This window comes from Uranotaenia lowii, chromosome 2 (assembly GCF_029784155.1).
Source record: "Uranotaenia lowii strain MFRU-FL chromosome 2, ASM2978415v1, whole genome shotgun sequence".
In the NCBI taxonomy this organism is placed as follows: Eukaryota; Metazoa; Arthropoda; class Insecta; order Diptera; family Culicidae; genus Uranotaenia; species Uranotaenia lowii.
Window position 1 is genome coordinate 207,654,846 of NC_073692.1, and position 27,812 is coordinate 207,682,657.

Sequence of the window (27,812 nt, forward strand, 5' to 3'; positions counted from 1 at the left end):
AAACGATTCAAAACTCGTTTCAAAATTAAATTTCCAATTACTAAATTACAAATTCTTAGAATAAGAGGTGGGTATATTTTTTTTCAAAAAATATTCAAAATGCTCTGTAAATCTTAATTTTGTATTCAGTAAATAGTCATAATATGTTGATAGAGCACTATGTTTCCCTTGTTTATTCAAGTAAATTCCTGCTAATGCTGTAGCAGGCGCTGTGCTTGAATTCACCAACGCTCGGAAAAGCCTTTGTTTTACTGCATGTAAAGCCTACCCAACTCCCACTCAATGAACTTAGTTCGTTCGCATTTCCATAGAGCCGGTTCTGATAATCTCGTGTGAGAGTAGGTATTTAAGTTGGTATCTATAGGTACGTGATGTGTGGATGTGGAGCTCTGGTAGCTGCAGGGACTTCCAAGTTAGACAACTCGCCGCTGCCATGTAGGAATGTATGTAACACGATGCTGGTGATACCTCCCGGAACACCCGTTTTTCCGATGGACTCGATTGGTGGCGGGGGGAAGGATGCTGAAGGTGGGTGGCTGGCCGGGCGTGGAGGAGAAAATGTGTCATGCTGCTGACAGTTTCAATTTATTTCATCCATCCACTCCGTTTGGGAGGATTTTCGGTATTATTATTGGCAGAGGGTGGGAAACATTTGGTTATTGCGATATATCGTGGGTGTAATGGAGCTAGAATGTGTTTACCACCATCCATGTACGGGGTTTAGTTTAGTTGAAGTGACCACAGGCACGTTACATGTAACACATTACGGTCGATGGCAGGTTCGGTCATTTCGAAAACGCCTTCAATGGACACCAATTGAGGGCCATTTACGAATAATCCGTCGTCGTTTTCTCCAGAAGTGTTTTTGTGGGATTGATTTATTAGTGTTGATCATTTAATTAGTCTCCGCCCATTGAAACATGTGTAATTGGAGGGGAATACATTTAAAGAGAAACATCGTGTTGAAAACACACTTTGAACCACAATTGTTGGATGTTGTTGCTTCAGATTAAAGAAAAACTAAATACGCTTAAACATCTTACTTTAAAACGTTTTGTAGCGATAAGGGAAATCAAACGATAAGCGTTTCAAATTTGTAGAAGCAGATGTACATATAAAACATTACGAAACTCAAAATCAAGAATATGGAGTTAAGAATAAAACATTTAGATTTTGGACATAGAATATTTAGTTTCTTATTGATATCCGAAAGAGCAAAGAAAAACGTTTAAGTATTGATCCCACTGGATTTTGTTCTCTTTCGTTTTGACTGATATTACCACTTTTATAGTGCGTGCAGACCGTGGTTTTCCACTACCCGGCTTACGTGGACATGGTCCAACAAGCAGAGAACGTTGAAGAACGAAGCAGAAACAGTCGATAGATGGCATCCTACAGCCGCCGCAATTTGCTTGGAAGATTTTTAGCAAGAAAAATCTGGTCACTACCTCCTTTTTGTACAACGTGCCGATATAGCGCAATAGGACTTTTGCTACACACACATACAAGAGGTTTGTTGGGCACACATTAGAGATTTTTGGTCACAATTCCACTGAAGTTCAACTGAAATGTTGATTTTTTTCTTAAATCTATGCGATTTGTGTCTTAGAAACAGAATTAAAGGAGCATACGGTCAAAATTTGGTCAATATCAACTAAAGGTATTTCTTTCAATTTTGCATTTAAAAAACCTGAACACCCCTCAATTTGAAGGTGTGTGTGTGTGTAGAATGTTGCTCCAATTTTGATTAAAGTGTTGTTTTGTAATTAAAGTGTTTGGGGAACGTCAGGAAGTCTGGATCGGGGGGAAATCGAAAACCGGAAGCCGCTGAGACGAGAAAAAGAGTTGCCGGTAGTTTCAAGCGAAACCCTAACCTCTCTCACCGAGATGCCGCAAATAAGCTGGGTGTATCGTCTACAACCCATCAAGCCAAAAAACGAGCCGGACTATCGACTTACAAGAAGGTAGTGACTCCAAATCGCGATGATAAACAAAATACGACGGCCAAAGCGCGACCCCGGAGGCTGTACACGACGATGCTGACGAAGTTTGACTGCGTAGTAATGGACGACGAATGTCAAAGCTGACTACAAGCAGCTTCCGGGACAGGAGTTTTATACGGCAAAAGGAAGGGGAAAGGTAGCAGATATTTTCAAGAACATGAAACTGTCAAAGTTCGCGAAAAAATATCTGGTTTGGCAAGCCATCTGTACCTGTGGCTTGAAAAGCAGCATTTTCATAGCTTCCGGGACTGTCATCCAAAAAATTTACGTGAAAGAGTGTTTGAATAAACGTCTGCTGCCTTTCCTGAAGAATCACGGTTGTTCCGTACTGTTTTGGCCGGATTTGGCATCTTGCCATTACGGTAAAAAGGCCATGGAGTGGTACGCCGCCAACAACGTGCAGGTGGTTCCCAAGGACAAGAACCCTCCCAACATGCCGGATTTCCGCCCAATTGCGAAATACTGGGCTATTGTCAAGCGGAACCTAAAGAAGACAAAAAAAAACTGCTAAGGACGAGCAGCAGTTCAAGGCAAACTGGTTTTCTGCGGCGAAGAAGGTGGGCAAGGTGGCTGTACAAAATCTGATGGAAGGGGTTAAGCGTAAGGCCCGGCAATTCGAATTTGAAAAAGCGGAAGCCTAACTGAATATTTTTCCTGAATTTTATAAAAATTAAAATTGAAAAAGAAATTTAATTTGATTTTTCAAATAAACGATTTCACCGATTTACACGCGTTTTCCCTTGACCAAATTTTGACCGTATCACCGTTTATCGAAAGAAATAACATTTTCCTTTCGATCCGCATTCAATTCACAAGCAGCTGTCACGTTTGTTTACCCCAACGGCTCTCTAACATACATACACTGAGCAAAAGCCCTATACTGGTAATACTACTGCTGCTTTGTTTAAGTTAATTGACAGCTAAAAGTCAAAGCTAATACACCCACAAAAATCGTCAAAAGCAACTCAAACCCGACTTCTAAAGTTTTTCGTTTTTTATGGGTCATACTGTATCTATGTGTCAATTTTTATCATTGACTTCTTCCTTGCTTTTAATTCAGAGAACATGGAACATTCCTTAGTTTTTGTTTGTTTTATTTTGGCACTCAGCAAAAACAACCAATTAAAATTGTGCATTTCTAAGAATTAATTAGGCGCTACGAACACGGGATGCTCCTTCAACGCTCATCCTCCCCGACACAATGCGATGAATCCACTACAAAAGGAAATGATAACAGATCGGATTCGTCGATATAGTCGAGTATGGTCGTCGACCTTACAATGGATCGATGAAAGACATTAATAGTGCAATGGTAACATGAATTTTAACCAGCTGACCCGGTAAACTTCGTTTTACCTGTTACTAAATAAATCGGTAGAAAAAGTAATTCATCTACACATCTTTTACTTCTTCGTGCTCATGAATCAGTTTTCATGAAAACCGTCTTGAAATTGTTCGAGAGGTATCATATTTCTAGTTGATTTTGTATGGGAGCCTCCCTTCCATATAAGGCAAGATTCTTGAAACTATTATACAAACGTATCCGTTTACACGTGATGGTGTTACAAAGAAAACGCCTCCATTTTTATATATAAGATTTTAGGAATCATTCCAACACTAGCAAGTGAGATGCAACCTATTACCTGTGTTAGACAGGACAGGAGTGATTGAAAGTTCTTCCTAGTTTTGCTAATCGAGTTTCTGCATACGATTGCTAGCAAATTCCAGAGGGCGACATTTTAAAAGGGATGCAAAGAGCAAAGAAGCATTTACTTAGTTGAAGTTAAGCACAGACAAACAGACAGGACCCTCTTAAGAAAATCCTCTCAATTTTTAGCAAGATTGATTATACTGCCATCTGTTGCCGACATTGCCCACCAATCGGTTCGACTTATAAAAATGAATCAGGGTCACCTTCGACAATTTGAATTTTCTCCCAAAAACGTAAACAACCTAATTATCATTTGTATTTGTATAGAAATATAGTGTTACCGATCTTTCTGTTTTAAAAGCTAAATCATGATTTATATTTCAGGAATTATTGAAGTTGATGTACTGCTCTTAACGAGTTTTTTAAGTGACTCCATATGAATAACTCGATGGTAGAACTGATCTTTGAAATTCTCAAGCATTAAGGAATTGGTAGCGATTTGTTATTCTCAGTTCATCTTCTCAAAATGCTCCACCGAGGCTCTGAAAACTAATTTATTCTTTCTGATTTTCTCCAATTTACATCAAGGAAAATTGATGAAAGTATCGATGCTGCAGAATCGAAGATTCTGCAGCTTCGATACTTTTATTTTTGTTTTATTGGAATAATTGGAGTTTTCCGAGCATTTATAATCAAATCCGGTCGACATTCAGAATATGGTCGACATTCAGAATATGGAAGTTCAGCTTTCAGAAACAGGAGGGGTTGAAATATGAAATAGGGGAACGAAATAAAGACAATTATTTCTAAAAAAAATAATTTATCTAAACAAAGATCTTCAAAAGTCGGCTTATCAGAACCTGAATCTGCTACAACATGCTATTTTCGGGCATTAAATCCAACTGGACCATTCAGACTTTAAAGGGTGATACGGTCAAAATTTGGTCAAGGGAAAACGCGTGTAAATCGGTGAAATCGTTTATTTAAAAAATCAAATTAAATTTCTTTTTCAAGTTTAATTAGGAATTCAGGAAAAATATTCAGTTAGGCTTCCGCTTTTCCAAATCCGAATTGCCGAGCCTTACGCTTAACCCCTACCATCAGATTTTGTACAGCCACCTTTTCCACCTTCTTCGCCGCAGAAAGCCAGTTTGCCTTGAACTGCTGCTCGTCCTTAGCAGTTTTTTTGGTCTTCTTTAGGTTCCGCTTGACAATAACCACCTGCACGTTGTTAGCGGCGTACCCTCCATGGTCTTTTTACCGTAATGGCGAGATGCCAAATCCGACCAAAACGGTACGGAACAATCGTGGAAAGGCAGCAGACGTTTATTCAAACACTCTTTCACGTAAATTTTTTGGATGACAGTCCCGGAAGCTATGAAAATGCTGCTTTTCAAGCCACAGGTACAGATGGCTTGCCAAACCAGATATTTTTTCGCGAACTTTGACAGTTTCATGTTCTTGAAAATATCTGCTACCTTTCCCCTTCCTTTTGCCGTATAAAACTCCTGTCCCGGAAGCTGCTTGTAGTCAGCTTTGACATTCGTCGTCCATTACCACGCAGTCAAACTTCGTCAGCATCGTCGTGTACAGCCTCCGGGGTCGCGCTTTGGCCGTCGTATTTTGTTTATCATCGCGATTTGGAGTCACTACCTTCTTGTAAGTCGATAGTCCGGCTCGTTTTTTGGCTCGATGCACGGTTGTAGACGATACACCCAGCTTATTTGCGGCATCTCGGAGAGAGAGGTTAGGGTTTCGCTTGAAACTACCGGCAACTCTCTTTGTCGTCTCAGTGGCTCCGGTTTTCGATTTCCCCCCGATCCAGACTTCCTGGCTGTCGACAAACGTTCCCCAAACACTTTAATTACATTTGTAACGGTTAATTTGGCAACTTTTAACGATTTTGCCAGCTTTGCGTGCGAGTAGCTCGAGCAAAATTTTGATACGCTGCTTTTCTTCCTTGGACGGCATTTTGACAACTGAAGAGTGAATTCCAAAATCAAAATAGGAGCAACATTCTACACACACCTTCAAAATGAGTGGTGTTCAGGTTTTATAAATGCAAAATTGAAAGAAATACGTCAAGTTGATATTGGCCAAATTTTGACCGTACCACCCATTTGTTAAATTTAATTAAATCTCATTTATTTCAACTAAATTTATAAAGTTCTGAATGAATTAAGCTTATAAGACCTATTTATCATATTATTTTCATTTACAAATAGTTCTGCTCCGGAAATTGGTTTTCCGAAATTATTTTTTAAAACAAATGAATCTCATCCAAATCAAATATTTAAAAAAAGCTAAGATTTGTTTGTCATGAATCTTTAAAGAAATTTAATATTATTTCCTCATTATGAATTTTCGTTACTTGGTTAAGTTAACCTGCGCTTTTAAGTTTACCGCAAATACGTAATATGTATAATATGTTATAAAACTGATAAAACAGATATAAAAATATTAATTTTAAAGTAAAATTGTCTGTTGTAGTGGTTCATTTTTTTTTAAATTATTTCAGCCATCAGTATGCCGAGCTTTTATAGAGCATGAGAATATGAGGAAAACTGTCGTTCAAAAATATCCCATGATTTACCATAAAAATGGCGATAATATAAAAAAAAAATAGTCGTTATTGAACCCTTAAAAACCATAATGTTTACTTAAAGCTACTAATAAAACTGATACACGATTACTAAATAACTTTTTCGTCTTATAAAAGTGTTTGGAATTTAAAAGGGCAGCATGAATGGGATTTTATAAAGCGACAAAGTTATGTAGCTATTTTTAAGTCTTTCCTATAAATCTTCATTAGGCATGATGAGTTTTTTTAAATCTTTTTAAGGAATGTTATAAATAGAAAAGATCTAGAGGCCCTCTAGATCATATTTTCGAAAGAAGAATCAAACTTTCAAATAGTTTCACTTGAGATTTCAACTTTAGTTTCACTTCAACAACACTACACTTTCTTAGCCAATAATAAAGAATTCCGTTTCAGCTCTATTTTCCAGACGTTCGGAGAGGTGAATTCGGTTCTTTTTTATGCTCAGGAGAAGCGGAAATACAAATTTAATCAGTTTTTCACCGAAAAACATTCTTTTGTTGACATTTTGGTCGATGGCCCAACGACTAACTTTTGTATACCGTTTGTCCGACCGAATAACTTTTATGAAACTTTTATAGCCTATAAAAGCTTTCGTTTCTTATAAATGGTTTGTAGACGCCACAGTATGTTATTTAGTTGCCTGTTAATAACCTAAACGACTTGTAATGACCTTATAAGAACACGAATGCTACGAATAAGTTTAAAAGGGCTTGTATAGATCAAAAAAGGTTTATAGGATGGTATTTTAAACCATTTGCATATCGATTATCATTTACAAATATATTAATGTTTTATAAGGCCCTCAAAGATCAAAATAAAAACCAAATCAAATAAATTTATTGTTGTTATATAAGTTGGACATATTATACGCGTATAAATGTCCTGGAGGCCAGTTGTTAAAAGGTTGTCCATAAATGCTTTTTAAAACAATAAAAGATATTATACATTGTTAAAAAACTATCGTGAAAGAATTATAAAACGAAACTGGATTTTAAGTGTTCGTTGTTTTATTCGAGAACGCAAACAATCACTAGTGAGCGATTCAAACGCAAGGAATGCGTTTTCTGATTCTGAAATGAAAAATTATTTATAATTTTGTAGATCAAAGTTAGATTACTAATTCAATTTGAATCTTCGGAGCGGTGTTGAATAACAGATCGGTTACAAAATTTACGTTTTTCAATATCATAATTCGTAATCAAGCTTCTGATGTATCCAAACAAAACGCATTCCGTGGGTCAAAAAAGTGCATCCAACCCTAGCTCTGGAATACATGCGTCACTCGAGCGCAGCATCCAGAAGCCGGCAAACCGTGTGCGGATAAAACAATAAATCCCATAATAGATTTGACCTTAAACCCGGCCTGTCGGTTATTAGAGCAATGCGACACACCGTAAAATGTATATTATCACGTGTACTACTAGTTGTTTTATGGGCACTAAACTCCCAGTTAGCTCACAGCCGATTCCATGTAAAAACAAGTAGGTAGCTAAGTAGATGAGTACTCTGGAGACAAGCTACTCGGTATCTATGTATCTAGTAAAAGATTCGCTTATGGCTATCAACTAGCGGTTTCAGTTACTTTCTACAGACAGCTGGGCAAAGTGTGGCTTATGCAACATACTCTCTTCAGTTTAAAGTGCATCACACTCGATTTGTGAACGAACCACCCTCGCTCTCCATATTCCTACTGATGTTGAGAATGATGATGATGATGATGATGATGATGATGGCGATGGAAAAATCTATCTTGTGTATTAAAGTTTTCCCATAGTTTGTAACCCACTCGATGTCAATTCATCTCTGTCAACTTTGTGTTTATGGGTAAGCACAGTGATTGACATGCTTGCTTTCACTTTACAGTTGCATTTATGGTTGGGTGATATTGATAGCATAGAACTGTAAACATACCCATGTTGGAGAGTTATTTTTCTGATATAATTTAAAAACTCTTACAAAACATTATACGGTTGTTTGAAAATGAAAATGTTTGAATATTCACAGTATTTGATTTGGTTCGTTTGGTTACAACTTATAGTCGATCTATGGATAACTGCGGTACTGAGAATTTTTGTTTTTTTTTTTTATTTTGCTCAAGATAAAACATTGCTTTGTTCGCCAAATTGGTAGTTTCACCAGTTCCAAAACAACTGGCTGACAGACTGATAGCTACTAGGTAATTACATTTTGCAAAACGATGAATTGACACAGATACGCCCCCGCTGTCGTGCATTTGAGGAAGCATCTTGGCCCACGGAGAGCATCACGACATCGCGTGGGTGGACCAACCGGCGACCACGGAAAGAATCTATCTATTCCGGACTATTGCTGGGCTTCAGTTGACTGCGGGACAATAGGTAATTGAACAAGAACGACGACGTTTGACAGACGATGGACGGTTTCATTCTTTTAGGCGGAACATTTTTTGCAATATCATCTGAGGGACCTGAGGGAAGCTATTATTGGTTGGTGGAAGCTATGAAGAAAATTGGGAATAATGACCCGAAATGGGTGCTGTCATAATTGAGGTGGTTAACAATAATTTTAATTATCGCGAACGGCCTACTTTCACCGTTCAACATTAGCCAATGGGAAAATTGTTCATTGTTCGAATGTTCAATAAGTTTATAATTGAAATTGAATTTAAAACAATTTAATCTGGCAGTGATAATTTGTCTGTGTTAATAAAAACATATGTTCTAGATCAATCAATTTAAAATAAATATTAAATTCGTCGCAGATGAAGAGAAAATTGAATTTAACAAAAAGTAAAGTTCAAAACCAATATGACAAGCTCAAATGCAACAATGGTACCTACCAATAACACCAAGTAACAGCATTTTTTATGCCTATGTTAGATCAACTGATTTTGGAAGATTTGTACGTCCTGAATTCGAATGTTTTTAAAATTATGTTTATCATCTCCAGGCCCGTGTAAAGAACCTGTTAATGTGGTTGAGAGGGGGGGGTCCGAAAATCATATTAAGTTGGAAATAATAACTATACCAAAAATCTTATTTATAAAAATGGAGGCGATTTCCTTTTAACACCATCACGTATAAACGAATGGTCGGGATGAAATGAAATTTTGTATCCGAGGGTTTTTTGGGTCAGAGATTATGATAATAGATTAAAAAAACGCACTTTTTATAGAAGGGAAGGCCCTCATACAAAATCAACTTTAAATGGGACACAAGTCGAACAATTTTGTTACGTTTTTCATAAAAATTGATTCACGAGCACGAAGAAGTTGGGGACATGTAGACGACATAAAAAATCTATAACGATTTTTTATTTAAATGTAAAACTAAGTAAAACTAAGAGGGTCAGCTAGTACACAATAAAAAAGGAAATTAATTTCTAAAACCTCTTTTTTCTCATCACCACACAAAAAAAACTTTACTGACACGATTCGAAACATATCAGAATCAAAGTTTCAAATCAATGCTATTTCCGGTAATTATTAAAAATTTTTTTGGATAGTTAGTTTGAAATTTTTGGGCATAAGAATCAGTGCAAAGAAATAGAATACATAAAATATAACACCAGGTTATAAAATAAATTAAATCCGTACTTTGAAATGAATTTCAGATCAGGTCAGTAATTAACCATGATCAGGGCCGGATTAACCCATCGGGGGGCCCTCATAATTCGCTTTTTTTTTGTTCAAAGGCTATCCTGGAGAATACAAAACATTTTAAACGTGTTAATGAGCTGGAGATATGTTCAGTATACTGTCTTCAAATAGCCATGTTGTCTGCGTAGAAGATAATTTCTGGTGTTTTTAAATAAAAATTGTTAATTAATCACGTGCAAACACTGTGGAAGAGTTTAGAAATTTCTCAAAAATGAAAGCTTTGATTTGAGCTGCAAAATGCAAAATTTAATTCTCAATTTGTTTAATACCCTTATCACAAAATAATTAAATTAAAATTCCATAGATATACAGATATAAGAGTATAAGAATTCAAACAGGTTATATTCAGAACCACGATTCAGTTTCTCAAATCAAAATCATAATTTCAAATAAAGTTTTGAGAAACAAAATTAAATAAAAAAGGGATTCAAAGCTACAATCTGAGCCAAAGCAGCAATTGCACCAAACATGAATTCCAAATTTCTATCTTTGAAATAAATAAAAAACCTTTTCATGAGATGTTCATGAATATGATTATCAACAGATAAAAAAATGTAATCAAATTTATATTCTAAATGTGAAAAAAGTTTCATTCGATGCCGTTAAATCCAAAGGGGTATAAGTGCAAAAATATTCGTTTGAAAAAAAATCAGAATGTAGATTATATGTTTAAAACACAGAATGCGTTTATTTAGTACCTTAAACAAAGATCCCGAGTTGTCAAAATTCAGAAAAACCTTGAAATTGAACTTCAGTAACTGAAGATACATCACAAGACTTGAAAATATCAATGAATTGATTCTGGAAAAAGATAAGATTAAAAAACCAAGAAATATTCATGTTGAGGGCATCACTCAATGATATAAGCAACTTGACTATGAGATCGTTTTTATTGTAATTTGAGAATGATAATTTTGAAATTGATATGCTGAATTCAGGATATTACCTTTTGTTAAATCAGTTGAAAATGTTTCAATACGAATTTCAAGTCTAATAAAAAAAGAAAAAAGAAGAAAATTCAAAAAATAAACTGTGTTTTGTCGATTGCTCCAATTTAAGAAACTACGTTTTTTTAAAATTTATTATCAAAAATTGGTAGGGAAAAGTGTTGACAACTAATAAACCTAGAGAAATTTAAATAGTAATGATTAAAAAGTGAAAAGTTATAGTAATTATTATTAATCGGGGTATTAATACCCGGTATCATCCCGCATACTGCACGGGTAAAATTCTGAAATGCTTATCATCAAGCTTCTCTGTTCCCCCTTTGCACTTTTAAACTGCTAGTTTAGTGCAGTAACGTAATAATAAACATTATTATTGTTCAAGACATTTGTATGTAATGAAAATGTGAAGATGTTTTCCTTTATGAAATTAATTTGCGGCTTTATCGGTGAGGGTTGAAGAATTGAAATGAAAGACGGATAGAAGATCAGAAAAAAAATTCTAAGGTGGTGAAAATTTTTCTTCTGATCTTTTATCCGTCTTTCATTTCAACTCTTTGACCCTCACCGATAAAGCCGCAAATTAATTTCATAAAACAAATTCACGGTGATTTCTCTTCTTAAGTAATAAAACTAGTTTTCCATTATTTTATTTGTTCTGTACAGAATATCCTGAATGACATGTTGCGATGAAAAAAATTGAAAATTTGAGAAGTTCTGATTCATATTCTTTTTAATTTATGACCATTTACAATATTTTTGTCCAGATTTTGGGTTAAAAATTTTGAAATTCAATACCAAGATTTTGATATTCTCAGCCCGCAAAATGCGGGAGAATTCCTACTCTAAGGGGCCCCCTTAACTTATGTAAGAGATAAACTATAGATATTATTTCACGGGGCCCTTTTTAGTTGTTATATTTCAAATTTTCATTTCGATTTTCAGTTTTTGATTTCTTTTCATAGATTTGAAGAAATTGAAGTAGTATGATTAAAGTAATGTTAAAACTTTTTTTGCCCTCAGGGGCCCTCTTAAGCCGGAATATGAAATTTGCTGAAGATTATTTTTTTATGCAGTTTTCTTTGAATTTTTCTTCAAAATGGACATCAGAGATAACGGCTGATAAATTTCCCTAAAAACTCAATAATACACTTTGAGATGTACACTTTCAAATTGATATTCTACATGGTTTTATTTCAATAAAAATAAAATCTCAAAATTGATATAGACAAGAATAATTTGAACTGAAATGGATCCCTTATGGTTAGTAAACTTTGATAATAACATCTCATAATCAAAATTGATTGACACAAAACGTTTTCACTACTGAAAACATTATAAATTATAGAATAAAGACAATAAAAATACATTCTTCCAGTTTAATTTTTAGTTTCGTCAAATTCACGGTGATATTGTTTTTGACCGTGATTAAATCTAAAAACAACTGTTTGAAAAAAATATATCATGTAACAAATTTATTGAAGTCTGCTAAACTATTTGATTTTTGCTTTTCAAAATATCTTAAATTCAATTTCTTTAAAAAATAGTTCAAAATCTAATATTTCACAGAATTGGGAATGGAAACATGTAGAAAAATTTTTATATCTTTTTTCGCAGATGCCAAAACTTCTTGGGGTCTTGGGAAAAGTTGGTATAAACCTTTATTTTCAAATTTTTAAAGTTTTCTTAGAATAGTTTACCTCTTTTTAAAGTAATTTTTACCTATTTTCAAATGTATTAGGGCACCAAATTTAAATTTATTGCACCTTAGACAAATGTGAACTTTGTGGCCTTATGCATTTTATCAAAAATATATAAACGTGGAGTTGAAGAACAAAAAACAGAAAATTGAATTGTGCTGAAATGGAATTCTTGAAGACAAACTTTGTAACTCAATAAAATTTGTAATGATTTAAACGATTTTTTTTATTATAAAAGCGATGATTCAATCTCTGAGAAAAAAGGAAAGAAAAAAAATAAAAGCGATTAGTACTAATGTAATGGATAAACTTATTTCGATACACTCCTTAATAAAAACGAGTTTGGGTTTTTGTGTGTCAAGATTTGAATTTCATTACAAAAAAATTATTTCATCAAACTCTTAAAACCTTATTGAAGAATTGAAATAAATTTTGTCTCTATAAAAATCCATTTTTACTCAAAAATAATAACTGATTTAAACTAAATTTGAGGTTTTAGTTTGAGGTATTGTGTACAACTATTAAGAAAATTTCTGAAAAATGAATTGAATGCATTAAATTGTCATAGTATTTTAAGTTTTATTCACGAATTTGAAACTGCTTTTCAATTAGAAGTAATTGAACAGATAAATCCGTTAAATTTCAATTTTGAAATAAAGTTACCATTTTATCTTAAATGAACACGTTTATCACCATCAACAATATTCTGGAATTTTCAAATCAAAACGCCTTAACATTTTGTATTTGGTAAAGCCGAAACCAACCAAGGTCAATAATTCTCCTATAGTTTTCAAAATACTTCTGAATTGTTGATAGAAATTTAGTTCGAATGTCGAATTTCAATAAGATTAGACTAAGCTTGCCAAAACGCCCAGATTTTGCCCAAGTTTTTGCACTTTATTTGCAAAATCAAACAAAACTTCAAGTTCAGTGTTTGAAATTATGTATTTGTGATTAAATTTTCGAGGAAGATTTACCAAAATTAATGTGAATTAAATTTTGAAATCTTTATAAACGATTTATTTCGATAAACAAAAGTCAAGTGTTTTTCTTCATGATTTTTATTTGATAATTCTGATATTAGCGGATAAAGGAGAAAATGTCCCGGATTGGCACAGCCCGAATACTTGCGAGAAAATATCTGGAAAACTAATATAAGAATTGTTCCGGATTTTGTGATTCAAAATTTGCTTATAAACAATAAAATTCGATGTCTGTGATGAGAATTTAGATTCTGTATCCAGTGTATTGTTACTTCAGTTTGGATCATCAAAAGAAAAAATCCTGATTCGAATCTCGGGTTTACATTTAAAAATTCTATTCTCGAAACTCATAATTTCGAAATTTGAAAAGAAAATATTAAAGATTACAAACCATTTCTAGGATTTGAAATTTTAACTTTTAAATATTATGACGAATTTGAACTGAAGAAAGTTTCATAATGGTGATCCAGAAGTGAAAAGTCTGAAACAGTTTAATCACTCGTAATTTTTATTCAGAATCACATGTTGAATTTCGAATAAATAACTGAAAAAAGAATTCACATTGAAAGCAAAAAATTCAAAATTCAAATGGGAGAACTCTGGCTGAAATTCTGATCTAAATTTCGGTTTTTGGTTCATAATTAGATAAAATTATTATCGGGACCTTTGATGATTCAAATATCGTTTTCAAGTTCGAATTCAAAATTCAGGTTTCGAACTCAGATTCAAAAGGCAGTACTCAGATTTGGAATAAAAAATAAAAATTCAAATTTAGTTCGATGTAAAGTTTTATAATCAAGACTAGCTGACCCGGTAAACTTTGTTGAGCCTGTATTTTTGATTTTTTTTTTATATTTTAGCACTGTTCCTTAGTCAGCCTTCCTTTTGAGTGGATAAAAGCAAGTGGATACCCTTGTGTCAGAAAAAATCCAGAATAATAGTTCAATATACAAATCAGTTGCGCTAGCTTTTGATTAGCGAACTTATTTTCTTCCGGTAACTTAAGAACGCTTAATCTATCAAGTTTCAATTTAGTTTAGCCATCATTCCTATTCAAAAACTCCTATCTGATCAAGTATTTTAAAATTTCTGAAGATTGATTTGAACAGAAAATGGATCTTTTTTGCTGGAGTCGTCATAAACTGAGTTTTTTTTTCGATTTGTGTTTACCTCTGTATTTAAATACATTGAAGTTTTCTTTAAGCATGATCGTCAGAATAGAAAAATAAAAAATGAATTGGACAAAACCAGAACATTTAAAGAATCATGAAAATAAACTTAATTTTTAATTTTTTTTTTCATAATTTCAAATGTCGTTTTTTCGAACTTTGTACTGAATACACTAATTGAATCTTATTGTGAATTGACAGAGCTGAGTTTGACAAATATTTAACAATTCAGGAAACGTCACTATTCATCTCATTTAACAGCAACACTATTCTTATCAATATAATGTTTGAAAATGTCTTTAAAATTTGTGTCATCATTATCTTTTTTTCAATTTATTTAAACTGTCATGTTTTTGGATTACTTTTCTCTTAGCATTTGAAACCTTGAATGAAGGCAAATCTATTTTCAGTATTTGGAATAAAAATTCAAAACAATCACAAATTATTTAAAATTTTAGTTGATGTTCGTTAGATAAGAAACTGTAATCCAAACAGTTTAATTTAATTCTGAATTTTATTATTAATTTATGAATCTGGATTTTCAGTTAACGTAAATTTAAAAGCTGATTTTCTTTGATCTTGATTTTATTTTCGTTGATCGAGTTCAAGTGTGTATCTTATTAAACTCACTTGTGCTTGATAGATTGTTTTTTTGATCTGATATCTGGTACGAAACTTTTTCTTGTATTTTTGTGTATTGGTTCAGATTTTTCTCCATTCATAAATGTTTCGAATTTTTAGGTGGCATGCTTTTTACTTAAATGTTAAATTTTTATATTCTTTCAAGTTTGATGATATTTTTGATTACGATCCTTTTTTTGACTTTTGAAACTGAGAGTTGGATCTAATATCAAGTTGAAGTCCTGTATAGCTAAACTTTGGAAATGTTCCTTTTAACCACTGAGCATAAAAGTTAGTGTGCTTTTTTCAATGTTTCCTGATCCTTCAATTCGTTCTTATGATATTTATGCAATTTACTTGAAATCGCCAAATTGATAACATTCAATTCTCAAACTGACTGGATAAATTCCTAACATCTTATAAAAATCAACCAAAAATAAATAAAGGTGATTTTTTATCAGTTTTATGACTTTCTATTGGTGTTATCAAAACTAGTCAAAAATGATTTGGCAATGGTAGTGTTTGGAGTCGATCGAAAATTTTACATCCATATTGCTTGAGTTGCTAAAAGAATATGACATTTCAAAAAAATTAACGGTGCACGAACAATCATCTAAGAAAGTATTAGAATTGCCTTAATTCTGATGCAACAAAAAACAAGGGTGGAATTATGAATCCTATTCGATTCGAGTTACCCGTTTCAAGTTGAACTCGAATCGAAATAGCATCAGTATTACGAATCTCGTTCGAGTTCTAAATTTTCACGTACTAGATTTCGAGTAAATCGGGTAGTAGATCATCTCAAAATGTTCCATTCGAATCGAGATCGGTAAGGCGTCGTACACAAATTACGTAACGCAAAAAATCTAGAATTTAGACCCCCTCCCCTCCCTATGTAACAATAAGTAACGTTTGATAGGACCCCCCTTCTATAGTTACGTAACGCCAAATACCCCCCCCCCCCCCATATTCAATTTTTAAATTAAAATAAAAGTACACAAAAGTTTATTTGATGCATTTTTATTCTGTCCGTTCTTATACTAGGGGAGGAGCGGGCTATATGCGCCTATTAAGCAGAACACTGATTTAATAAAATATCACGTCGAATATGTGTACAAAAACTATATACACGTGTGCAGGCATCTGTTTTCTATACAATGGAGTAATTTTTATGTTAAAATTTTCTTCTATTTTCAAGAAAACGATTTTATTGTAAGTGTTGCCTAAAATGCCGAACCTCAAACCGTGCGGGCTAAATGCGCCTATTTATGTTTTGAACAAAATTTCTGTTTTTTGGGCAATTTTTCCGTATAATTTCATTGAAACTGCTAGAAAGTAATAATTTCCGTACGACAAAGCTGAAGTTTTATAAAAATCTATGTACATTATAATTTTTTGGAATAAAACAAAAGTTATGGTTGCCATACTATGGAGGCAGTTCATCCATGAGAAAAACTTTATCAAATTTGTCTTTAGATCTTCAATTCATTCTTAAGATGTCATTCAGATCTTAGATTTGAAGGTTCAGTGATAAAAATCATTTATTTATTCTATTTAACCTGTTATTTTAGGATGGAGGCATTTTACAAACATGATGGGGGCATACAAAAACACTCTATTGTTCCACTAAATAATCATTATTAAACGTTCACAAAAGCTGAAATATGTTTAATTTCTTAAGTTCATTTTAGTAAGAAACAAAAACCATCTTAGTTTTTGTTTGAAACTTCTTTACGTATAATTTTTAAAAGTCGAAATATTACATCAAAATGTATCAAAACCTTGTATGATTTTTTAATTTTTTTTGAGTTTATAAATTCATAAAATTCTTTCTTGCCTTATGTTCTAAGCGTATCACCCTCAAAATGCATTGGTCAGATAAGCTGTCTAGTCAGCCATTTCGTCAAACAGCCGTAGGGTCATTTAACCCGATAGGCCCATTTAGGAAACCTTTCTCCTACAGTGAAAAATATCATTAAAAAAAAAATTAAAAAAACGGCAGCCCACTTCGTTTCATTAGCACAGCAGGCACACAAACACATAGTAAACGGTTTTTCTGAATCAAACTTTATTTACAAAATACTTAACCACCATTGACGCTTTCGAACAATGGGTGCCTAGATTTGCTCGCCAAAAAAAGAAAATTATAACTCTTTTATTTATATTTTTTTCATTAATTTGTTACGTAACTGAACCAAGTACCCCCCCCCCCTCCCCCCTATGTTACAGCAAGTAACGCAGACTCAACCCCCCCCCCTACATGCGTTACGTAATTTGTGTACGACGCCTAATGCCAAAGTTGGTCGAATCGAACGAAACTCGATTGTTTCGAGTTCCATAATCCCGCCCCAAATTTCGTAAATATGCTTCTTACCGGCTAGTTGCAGCACCCCATAGGGACAATTATATCCAAGTATCCATTTTACTGGTGCCACGTGAAAAGTACACTGGCAATGAAAATAGGCGCCTAAACTTCCTAGAGATAGATGGATGAACATTAGTAAGCCTTGATTGCTTTTGGCGCCTTCCTACTCTGGGTGATCCGGATGAAAAAAAATGGAAATTGGGTGCCATGACTTTTATTTGATACGAATAAAAACATAAAATTAATTTTCAAATTTCACAAAAACATTTTCGAAATTATCTTCGCGTGAAGACGAACACAACAAAAAAAACGCATGCAAATTGGATGATCCAGTGAAGAGTTTTGCGTGTTCGTACATTTCTGCCTCTCTCCCTGTTTTATATATACAGATGGCATTAGTTTTAAAGTCTAGATTGTTACTCTTCATTAATCTTACTGTATCATCATAATTTGGTTCTGAATTTTAAATTTTGAGCGTAGAGTAGAACACCTCGCTTGCTGTTCTGGATCCTCAAGGGGGGGGGGGGGTTAATCCCCCAACCCTCTCTCCCCCCCCCCTCGTTCCTACGGCCATGGTGATATCATAAACTTGCGGCATACTGCAGGTTGAACCTCTTTCACTTGAATGATTTTGAATTAAGTTTATAATGTTGTACAAGTACATAAAAATTAAAATCTATTTTAAATTTCATGAATTTTTTGAAGGTTTTGAAAAGCACACCGGATCAGCAAGGCTACATCATGTGAAATTCTGGAGGAAATTTTATATTAGTTTACCCTGACTGACTGGCTGCTTGGTAGCAATTTCGGCAAAAGAGAATCAGAATTTACTAGAATCTAATTCATTCATTGATGAAGATTCTGCAAGTGACAAGTCACCTAATGTTCTCTCATGTGTATTGTAAAGTTGAGGAATGACAAAACTCATTCGGAGCTTCTGGGATGAGTTTTCTTCACTTATCACAAAATATGTCCTGGAATCCTCACACTACAGCTACAGCTTTCGCTACGTTCGGTATTATGACTACTTTTATTGGTTTCATTTTCAAATATAGATATTCAAATCGAAATAGAAATTTTTACATCCAATTTCATTTTGAAATTTAAATCAGTCTCAAAGTTTTAACAAACGAAAAAAAAAATAATTATTTTAAAAATCGGTTAAATCGGTTAAGATCGAGATTTCACTTTTGAACAACTTACATCCTTATTCCAATGCAGCACATACGGGATCGGATCATTTTTGGGAAAATCCACTGGACAGTTGAACACCACATAGGATCCAACTTTAGCTTCCAAGTAAACCGGAGGTCGATCTTCCAGATATCCTAGCGCTCCAGGAACACTGAAAATCACTCCAACAAGGACAATAATGGTGAACGCCATCGTTGGCGCCCAAACTTCTGCCCGTAACTTCATATCGAGGGTTGTACACTATTTCCTATCGCTAGTATCGATTTGATCGTTTCGTCACTTGAACACACTTTTCATCTGGTGATAGACTGCAGATTTCGGTGAACACTAATTATCGTATGAAGCATTCTTTCGTGGGTGAAAAACAAAAAACCGGCGAATTTTTTTTGGCAGTCAACCTGTTCAACCGGTCGTTATTTAGACTAATCTATGCAGCTTTTGGCACACGCTGTTGTAGTTCGGAAACCACATTACTGTGAACGGCTGCTGTTGCTTTTGCTTTTCTCATCCGTCGTCGTCGGTTCAGGTCGATTAAATTCACGCTACCATTATTCACTTGCGGCTAGTAAACCGGATAAACAAACTCTTTGTTTTGTATCTAACCACTGACTGAAACGAAGCTGAATAGAAATGGACCAACTGTCAATACTTCCTCCCTCGCCTTCATTTAAATAAATTTCATCGGATTCAAAAACATCGCGATCACGGCGTGCGTCTTACCAAACTGGATCCAATTGAAAATTTTAAGCATTGTCACGTACATATGTCCAGCATATGCTCCCAAAATGACTGTCGTTTCTTCGAATGCAATCAGACTTCACAGAGTTCCAAATACTAGAATCACTTGTTAAGGATGCCCAAAGTCGCTGTTACAATTTCCCTCCGATCGCTCACAAACTGCGACGACGACACCGATCACACGACGGATGTTTCAAGTATCGCGGCCCATCATCGACTGACTTTTGGTGTTATCCGAATGATTCGGGTCAGCTGCGCCGCTAACAATTCGCTGCCTGACATCAACAACAACAGCAGTCAAATTGAGTAGCCTCTCACATAAGTAAACTAACACCGTGACAGGCGCAAGGCAGCGCTTCCCAGCATCAGTTAGTTAGCACGGAACCACCCCCGAATCACCATTCACTCATCAAATCTTAGTTATATGGACGGCAAGTACACGATACACTACTGAGCTACCGGGCTAGTTGCGCACCAGAAAAGCAAGCCTAGTAGCACTTAACTTACTCCGGTAAAGTTAGGAATTATCGTCGATCACATGCATGCCTATGTATATATCTATATAGACTCAGTCGCGTTCTGACGATCCATATTAAGTTTGATGCGCATATCATGTCAAGATAAGATATATGAATAAAACCGCGATGACCTGCCCCTTTGGGTCGTTGATTTTTACTGTTGACATTTTGCTTTGGCGTTTTGTAGCTGTTTGACATTTGGAAGAAGGATAATGGGAAAATTCAACAATTTCCTTCGTAATTCCACGCTTAGTGATATTTACTCATCTGCAGCTTTTTATTAGCTAGTTTTAGATTGTTTTCCAAACTAATAATGGGAATTCAATAAATCACCTCAATTGTTTATTTAATAACTATAAGACCAAACTAAAATTCCTTCCTCCGAGAGAAGTTTCGGTTTCAATATGAGAGGTTTGTAATCAGTAAGTTTACTTACTGCTTGGTGGGAAAAGGATCATCAATGACGCGTGTTGGAACGCGTGTCAAGGAAGTGCCTTAGTGAGTGAGGAAGGAGGACCACCCTAAAATTTCCGTGCACAGAGGTAGCCAAACACTTAGGTCAACTCACCGAAATATGGCAAGAGATGGCATTAGTAGTCGTGCGCATCGGAGACGCACTAGCAACGCAGTAACAAATAGGACATGGTGCGAATAATGGTAAGACAACTACAAAGCCGCTAGCTTGCGTATGGGGTCAAAGATCTTGCTCTGAAACGGCCTCCTCCTAATCCAGAGCCAGGCCCCGTTATTGTTATCCTGCCGGGGCACTTCTTTCGGTGTTCTGTAGGCCAGATGCGAGCACCACCGGTGGGAAGTAGGCCACAACCCACGAGACATCCGGATCTGACGCTCGCCTCGTGGACCAACGTACCATCTCCGGACTAAGCCTGGTTCACGCCGTATATGCCACTGGTCATCTCGCATAACCCTAAGGTAGGACAATCAACAACTCTTGAGGGGGGGAGGAAAAGTGTTCCATAAGCCGTGTTCGGAAAATAATAAAGTGGGAATTCAACGGAGCGCATTGAGGTGTTTCCTTGACTCCGAATTTCGAGTGTTGCGGACCCTGAGGCTTGAGAGGGGGGGTTCTTGTTCGACAGAGCAGTTTGGGAGAACCGATGGTCACAGGTTTTATATAAGGCCGGAACAAATTTGAAATCCTTCCTTCCTGCATTAATCCCTCAAGAATTCAGATTGGTCACTTTTTTTAGCAATCTAAACATTTAGTGTGTTCTTTTACAATCGTCAGTGCAATTCATAAATTAAACGTAATATTAGAGTTCCATAATCCAAAATCCATAATAAAGCCACTATAAAGCTATGATCATTATTATCCGGGATCTACATTTCGTTGATAACTACGTTACTAGAGCTCGGATATGCAAAACTTCATCAGCGTAGTGTTGGTTATGAAAAGGACTAAATCTTGCCTATTTTTCAGATTTTTTAGTTCACGTGTGTTTGAGATATGACCGATGAAAAAAGACATGGTAAAAATAATTTTGCGCAATCGCCTCGAACATTCTTCATTGTCGACTTGAAAAATCATAAACTGTTGATTTTTTCTGATTTTTTTTTGGCAAAAATGGTTGAAAAGTATAAGGAGCCACTCTAGGATGCTCACGAAGTTCAAACCAAGCATCGAAGTGGAACCCTTGATTTCAACTGTAAAAAGTCTATGGTTAAGGACGCAGCCCGTGGCGTAGTGGATAGCCTTCAAGTATTCTAAGCCAGCGGGCATAAGATCGAATACATTTAAAGCATGGATCACCTTAAATCTGGACGCACTGTTTATTATACTATAACGCTCCTAGTTCGGATCTGAAATGTTTTGACAGTACTTTGTTTAGGTTGGAATGTTTCCTCTATCAGTGCCTTTGTTTAAAAAAAAGTTACACGTGATGGAAGCCGCAAGACGAAAATTAATTTTGGACATCCACGTGAAAAACCCGACATGGTCGGGTTCAAAAATCGCGAAATCGTTAAAAAACAAATGGCCAAATCAGCCGTGTACAGCGTTTTCAAACGTTTCCGTGAGATGCATAGGGTGATTTGATAATCATTGAACAGCTAAGCACATGATTTTGGTTTTTATGCAGTATTTTGGTTTTAAATCGAATTTGCTCATTTTTTTCTCGATGGTCAACAAGATCCAAAAGTTCAAATGCTCGAAAAAAGTGACATCAAATTTTAAAAAATTATTTAAAACAGGCTGTTTTTGTCCAATAGTTGCACAGGCCAATAAGATTTCGTTCTTTATGTTGTCCGTTTTTTCCAATATTTGTCCAATAGTAGTCTTAAAAGTCTCTCAAAATCTCAGCCACCAGGTAGTCTAAGTAGCAGATTTTGAAACGGAAGCTTCTAGTTCAAATGTAATCCAATTTGGAGCTGACCCCTTTTGCAGGAGGTTGTCCATATGAACCGTCAAACGCTCACTGGGAAAATTTGGACTCATAAAGCCAAAATAATTCGAAGCCACGAGTTTCAGAGCCTAGAATAGTACCTACATATCTTACGTGAAATGTTCTCAAAAATTCAAATCTGCTGTCAAAATAGACTGCTCCCATCTGAGTAGCGTGTTATTCGACCTTGTTTACCCAGTAATCAGCTATTTCTGTATATGTCCTTGCAACATGAAATTTTAAATCATTCTATAAAACGAACTAAAAGGTTTTTTACACGTAAAATATTTTAAAGGGACTATTTGCTGATGAAAGATTATAAGGACAAGATGGGTTTTGCCCTGCGCTGTTTTTAAAAGCCTAAATAGAGTAATCTTGTATGTACCCTTCGCAATCTACGATCTATATTTACCGATGATACTTCAAATTCAATCTCATAATGGTTTTACTTAAGGCATGGATCACTACAAATCTGGACGCGTTAAAACGGGTCTATCTCGGAGCTCTGTAAACGGAAAAAAAAGTTTTATAATCAAAATGTAGGGTTTTTATTGCACTTCAAAGGAAAAATAAGAAAAAAAATATTTCGATGTTTTTTTGATAAAATTTCAAACTTTTCGTCTAGAACCACTCATTAAAGTTTGGACACCCTATTCACTGCCCTCAGCGGCCATTTTGTTCCACAATCTCTTCATCTCTGTTGCTTCCCAAGTCGTCCTACCATTCTTCTTCATCTTCTGCTTGACAATTGCCCAAATTTTTTCGATAGGGCGGAATTGAGGGCAGTTGAGTGGGTTGATGTCCTTTTCAACAAAATCCACCCGTTGGCCGAATACCACTATAGTACCTCCTAGCTGTAGTGGCAGCATGCCAAATCTGGCGAAAACTTTACTGGTCTTTTGTGAGATCTATTGTACGAAAAAAAAATTTTTTTAAGGCACTCCTCCTTGTACATTTCGGAGTCCATGGTCTTGTTTTTCACAAAAACCGGGGTTTTTCGTCCGCAGCTGCAAATACCTTGCCAGATCAAACACTTTCTTGCCAACTTATCGGCAAAAACGGATTCGAACTTGGCGGGGACATCACCCCGACCAGTGCAGTGCACCACTGCAGTGGCTTTATGAATTTTTTGGCCAGGAAGCTGCCCAAAATCCATCTTCGCGTACGTTTCGTCATCCATGAGGATGCATCCGTCGTTGTTCGTTGGAATCTTGTTTTTTAACTTCCGGGCACGTCCTTTGGCTACTAAATTCTGTTTCAATGTCCGGTTTGATTGCTTACTGGCCCTATAGGATCGTATTCCTTCGCGGAGACTAATCCTTCTGACGGTGTACCGGTCGACGTTGAATTTCTTGGCGATGTCGTAGTCCGACTACCCTGTGTTTGCCTTGATCGTTCTCAACACCTTCAAATGCAGTTTCTGATTCTTAGGTCCACGATAACGCTTGGTATGAACCTGCCGATCGATAGTATGCATCTCACGGAAACGTTTGAGAATGCTGCACACGGTTGATTTGAGCATTTTTAACGATTTCGCGATTTTTTTTAACCCGACCACGTCGGTTTTTATCGTGAGTGTCCAAAACTTATTTTCGTCTCGCGGCTTCCATCACGTGTAACTTTTTTGAAACAAAACGAATCGTAATGAAATTTTCAGCACTGATATAGGAAACATTTCCAAATAAAGTACTGTCAAAATATTCCAGATCCAACAACTAGGAGCGCTATGGTATAATAAACAGTGCGTCCAGATTCATGGTGATCCATGCTTTAAGTTCAATTTTGTAATTTTTTGCTTTTCTCTGTTTTTGAAGCATCAGTATAGATATCAAGATTTATTTTATCATTGACCGTAAATGCAAAGAATAACTGTTGTTTTCAAACAACATAAACTAAAATCAAATTATTTACTTACAAGACCCGTGTATATTTTTAAATCGATCGAACACAAAAGTTGAGCTGTAGCTAACAGGTAAAATCAAAGTTTAACATGTTCCAAAAAGTAGTTCTTAGAATGCCTCTGTTTTGTTATTGAACAATGTAACCTTCATCAAATTTTATAATTTAGGCATTTGCAATCACTTTTTAGCCCTCTATGAAGTTGAAATTTCCACAGTCGTATTTGAATTAATCAATCATTTCGAAGAATATTTAAATCACTGACGCGTAACAACATAAAAATATTGGAAAACCCAACTTAATCAAATCCTTTTTATTTGAATTTAAAACGATAATTTAATGTACTATCTAATTATAGACACCTCATAAGTAATCCAGATTGCCCGGATTCAACCGGGCTTGCCCGGATTTTCAAAGAAAAAAAATTGGAAATGGTCCGGTTACCTGAAGGAAAAAGGCCTTACTCCCGGATTATTCACAATTTTTACGAAATTCCAAAATTTTTACTTGTTCTGGCGAAATAATTTCGCATACATCTTCTGGAATTGTGAAATCAGATTTGAAAGCCGCTGATGTGCCTTGGTAAAAAATCAATTTTCGTGTGTTTATTTTTCAGCTTTTTTTCTTGCCTTTTTATGGATAATACCTCGATTTTAGCTTTTAGCGAAAATTTAGAAACCTGAATACGGCCTGGATACGTACAGAAAAAATCTGGAAAGCTTTCTTAATAAATAACAGGTTAAAAAGTGAATAAATACATGAAATTCAAATACAAAGTTCCAAAACTAGGGATTGAGAATAACAAATTTTAGTTCTACAGCTTTTCAAACACAAATCAGCATTGAGAATGAATGGAAATTTCAATTCTGACAATCCATTTGAAAACTTAATCACAGGCTTAACACTTATAATCAATAACTTAATTGATCTTAACACCAAGAAGCAGTTTTTTTTTCAAAATCTAATTACATATGTATTTAAAAAAAAATGTAAATTTCAAGTGTGATACCTGCAGCCAATATTAACCAAAAGCACACAAATTTTGAACGAAGTTTAAGTAACGGACAGATAGATTTTTCATTATTGAGTGAATCACCAATAATTATTAAATTTATGTTATTAAACTTTAGTTTCCTTATAAGTATCCTATCCTAGAACTTTTTACAGTAAAAATATATTCTGTTAGTATTTTACTCGTAAAACCACAGGTTGTTTTTCCAGTAAACCATGCTTTAGCAAGAATTTGCTTATGCTTATGCTTATGCTTATGATACATACACAGCCAGATCTTGTCAGCATCCCGGTGAGTAGTAAAAGTACATTTACTACTCATCTTAACTTGGCCGGGCCCACTGTGCAGTATTGGACGCAGAGACAACTGGAACACAGGGAGGAAGAAACGTGGACAACAGTACCATACGCTTCGAAGGTTACTTAATACTAAGATTTTAACGTTGGAAGCACATATGCTTAAAATTTCTGTGCTCCTTGATGATGGTCCGTGTGGATTCGTCCTTCTGTGGATGGAAATGATTTTTTTTTGGCACCGATATCCAAAACCCATGGTATAAGTAGTATTTTCTTCCGAATTTCCTATGATTTTTATTATTTTTAAATTACGATTTAAGTATTATATTAACGTACATAGTAATAGTGAAAATTCAGAGTTTCGGATATCGATGCACTATCATTTCTGGTCTTTGACCTTGGATATAGCGCCTTTGCTCGCTCTTGAAAAGAAACATTAGAAGAAGAAAAACAAAAAAAAAACATAATTAGTGTTCCCGAATCCCCTTTCCCCTAGGAAAACTTGTTTCAAAATATTTCAATGCCCACCAATCCCTTTGAATAGAGTTAAGCTATTTTGTTTTACATGAATCACTTGAAAAAACTACTGTTTTGATTCAAATGTAATGAAATCAAAAAATACTTATCTTTAAGGGGGGGGTAGGGTCTAACACTTTCAAAAAATCGATTTTTTTATTTTTTTATTTTTTTATTGTAAAACATTTCAAGAATGTTGTGTCAAATTTTCAAGTCAATTGAAGCAAAACTGTAGAAATTATAGGCCTTTATCTCTTTCTATCTAATACTGCAAGAAAGCAAGAGCAGAAACTTCAAACGCGTTTTTCTCGAAAGCACATTTTTAAAGTCCGTGGACATCGTCATTTGAAAACTACTTATCCGATTCTTTTCAAATTTGGAACATGTTTTCTACATATAAAATACCAGACCCCAACGTTATTCTTTTTTGTTTTTTTTACTTTGGGGAGATTTTACAGGTGAAAAATGGTGGATTTTTTCGAGAAAAATCGTAGTTTTTAATTCTAACAGCCACAAAAATTTCATAAAAATTTTTTTAAGTTAAATAAAAACGTTGGGGTCCAGAAAAACATCTATTTAAAATATTTTGCTCTGATTTTTTGACTTCAGATGATTCTGTGCTGAGATACAGTGTCCACCGCAAATCCTGTTTTCTAAAAGGTATCCTCGAAAGTGCTCTGTCACCGGCTCATTTTTCAATATTTTTCTACGAAAAAATTACTAAATGTTCTTTTAACAATGCTTTGTATAATGCAAAAAATTTGAATAAATTTGTTTGAACGATAGCTCTAGAAAAAAATCGTGAAAATGGTGTTTTTTTATACCCGTTAGACCCTACCCCCCCCCTTAAGCCATCATGAGGCTTCAGCAGTTTTTAGCAGATCCACATCACTTAGCAAAAATCTGCATGTTCTTCAGTTAGGTATCAATTTATTACCTATCGCAGCAATCTAGTATTTAATACCAGCCCGCCACCCATGCACGTGCGTGAAAACGGAAAAAAATTGCCACGATTGACCATAAGCAATCTTCAAAGTTCGCTGAATTTTTATTTGAACTACTTTTAACTAATCTCATAACTTTTGATCAGTTTCATCAAACACCACTTTAAAAAAAATCGCATTAAATTTTCCGGTTCAAATTCCCATAGGCCAATTTGTATACACAATTTTAACGCAAATTTTCGCCCTTTAGAGCGGTTACTTTTAAGTTCATCCACTGCGTATCACTTGGGTCATATGTTGGTACAACTTTACTTCACATAACTTTTAATTTTCACTTGATAACACTTTTATCTCCGAAAGTGATTTTTAAAACAGGAGAGAAAAATATCTGCGCGCTTAAACCGTTTTGCTTTTCACTTTAAATTCCACAAACATTTCCTGCTCTCTCCAAGAACACTGAATTCTACAATATTAAAACTAGGAAAACTAAATCACTTTTAACAATCGCAACGTTTTAGTTATTGAGAATTTTCCCATTTGGAAGTTAGGTTTACACAATTATTACAATAATATTTCCACCGACGGAGAACGAAAAAAAACGCGTCCGATGCAGCCAAC

The 27,812-nt window shown here is 34.9% G+C and overlaps 1 protein-coding gene across 2 annotated transcripts in view; it reads right to left on the bottom strand.

Annotated features, from left to right (window-relative positions):
• LOC129744527 (protein borderless) overlaps positions 1 to 19,839 on the bottom strand; it is a 60,944-nt gene extending 41,105 nt beyond the window's left edge. For both annotated transcript variants that reach the window (XM_055737097.1, XM_055737096.1), the window contains exon 1: positions 18,879 to 19,839. In XM_055737097.1, the coding sequence (XP_055593072.1) occupies positions 18,879 to 19,094 (216 nt within the window). In that variant the 5' untranslated portion in view covers positions 19,095 to 19,839. The remainder of the gene's footprint in view (positions 1 to 18,878) is intronic.
• Between the last annotated feature and the right edge of the window lie 7,973 nt (positions 19,840 to 27,812).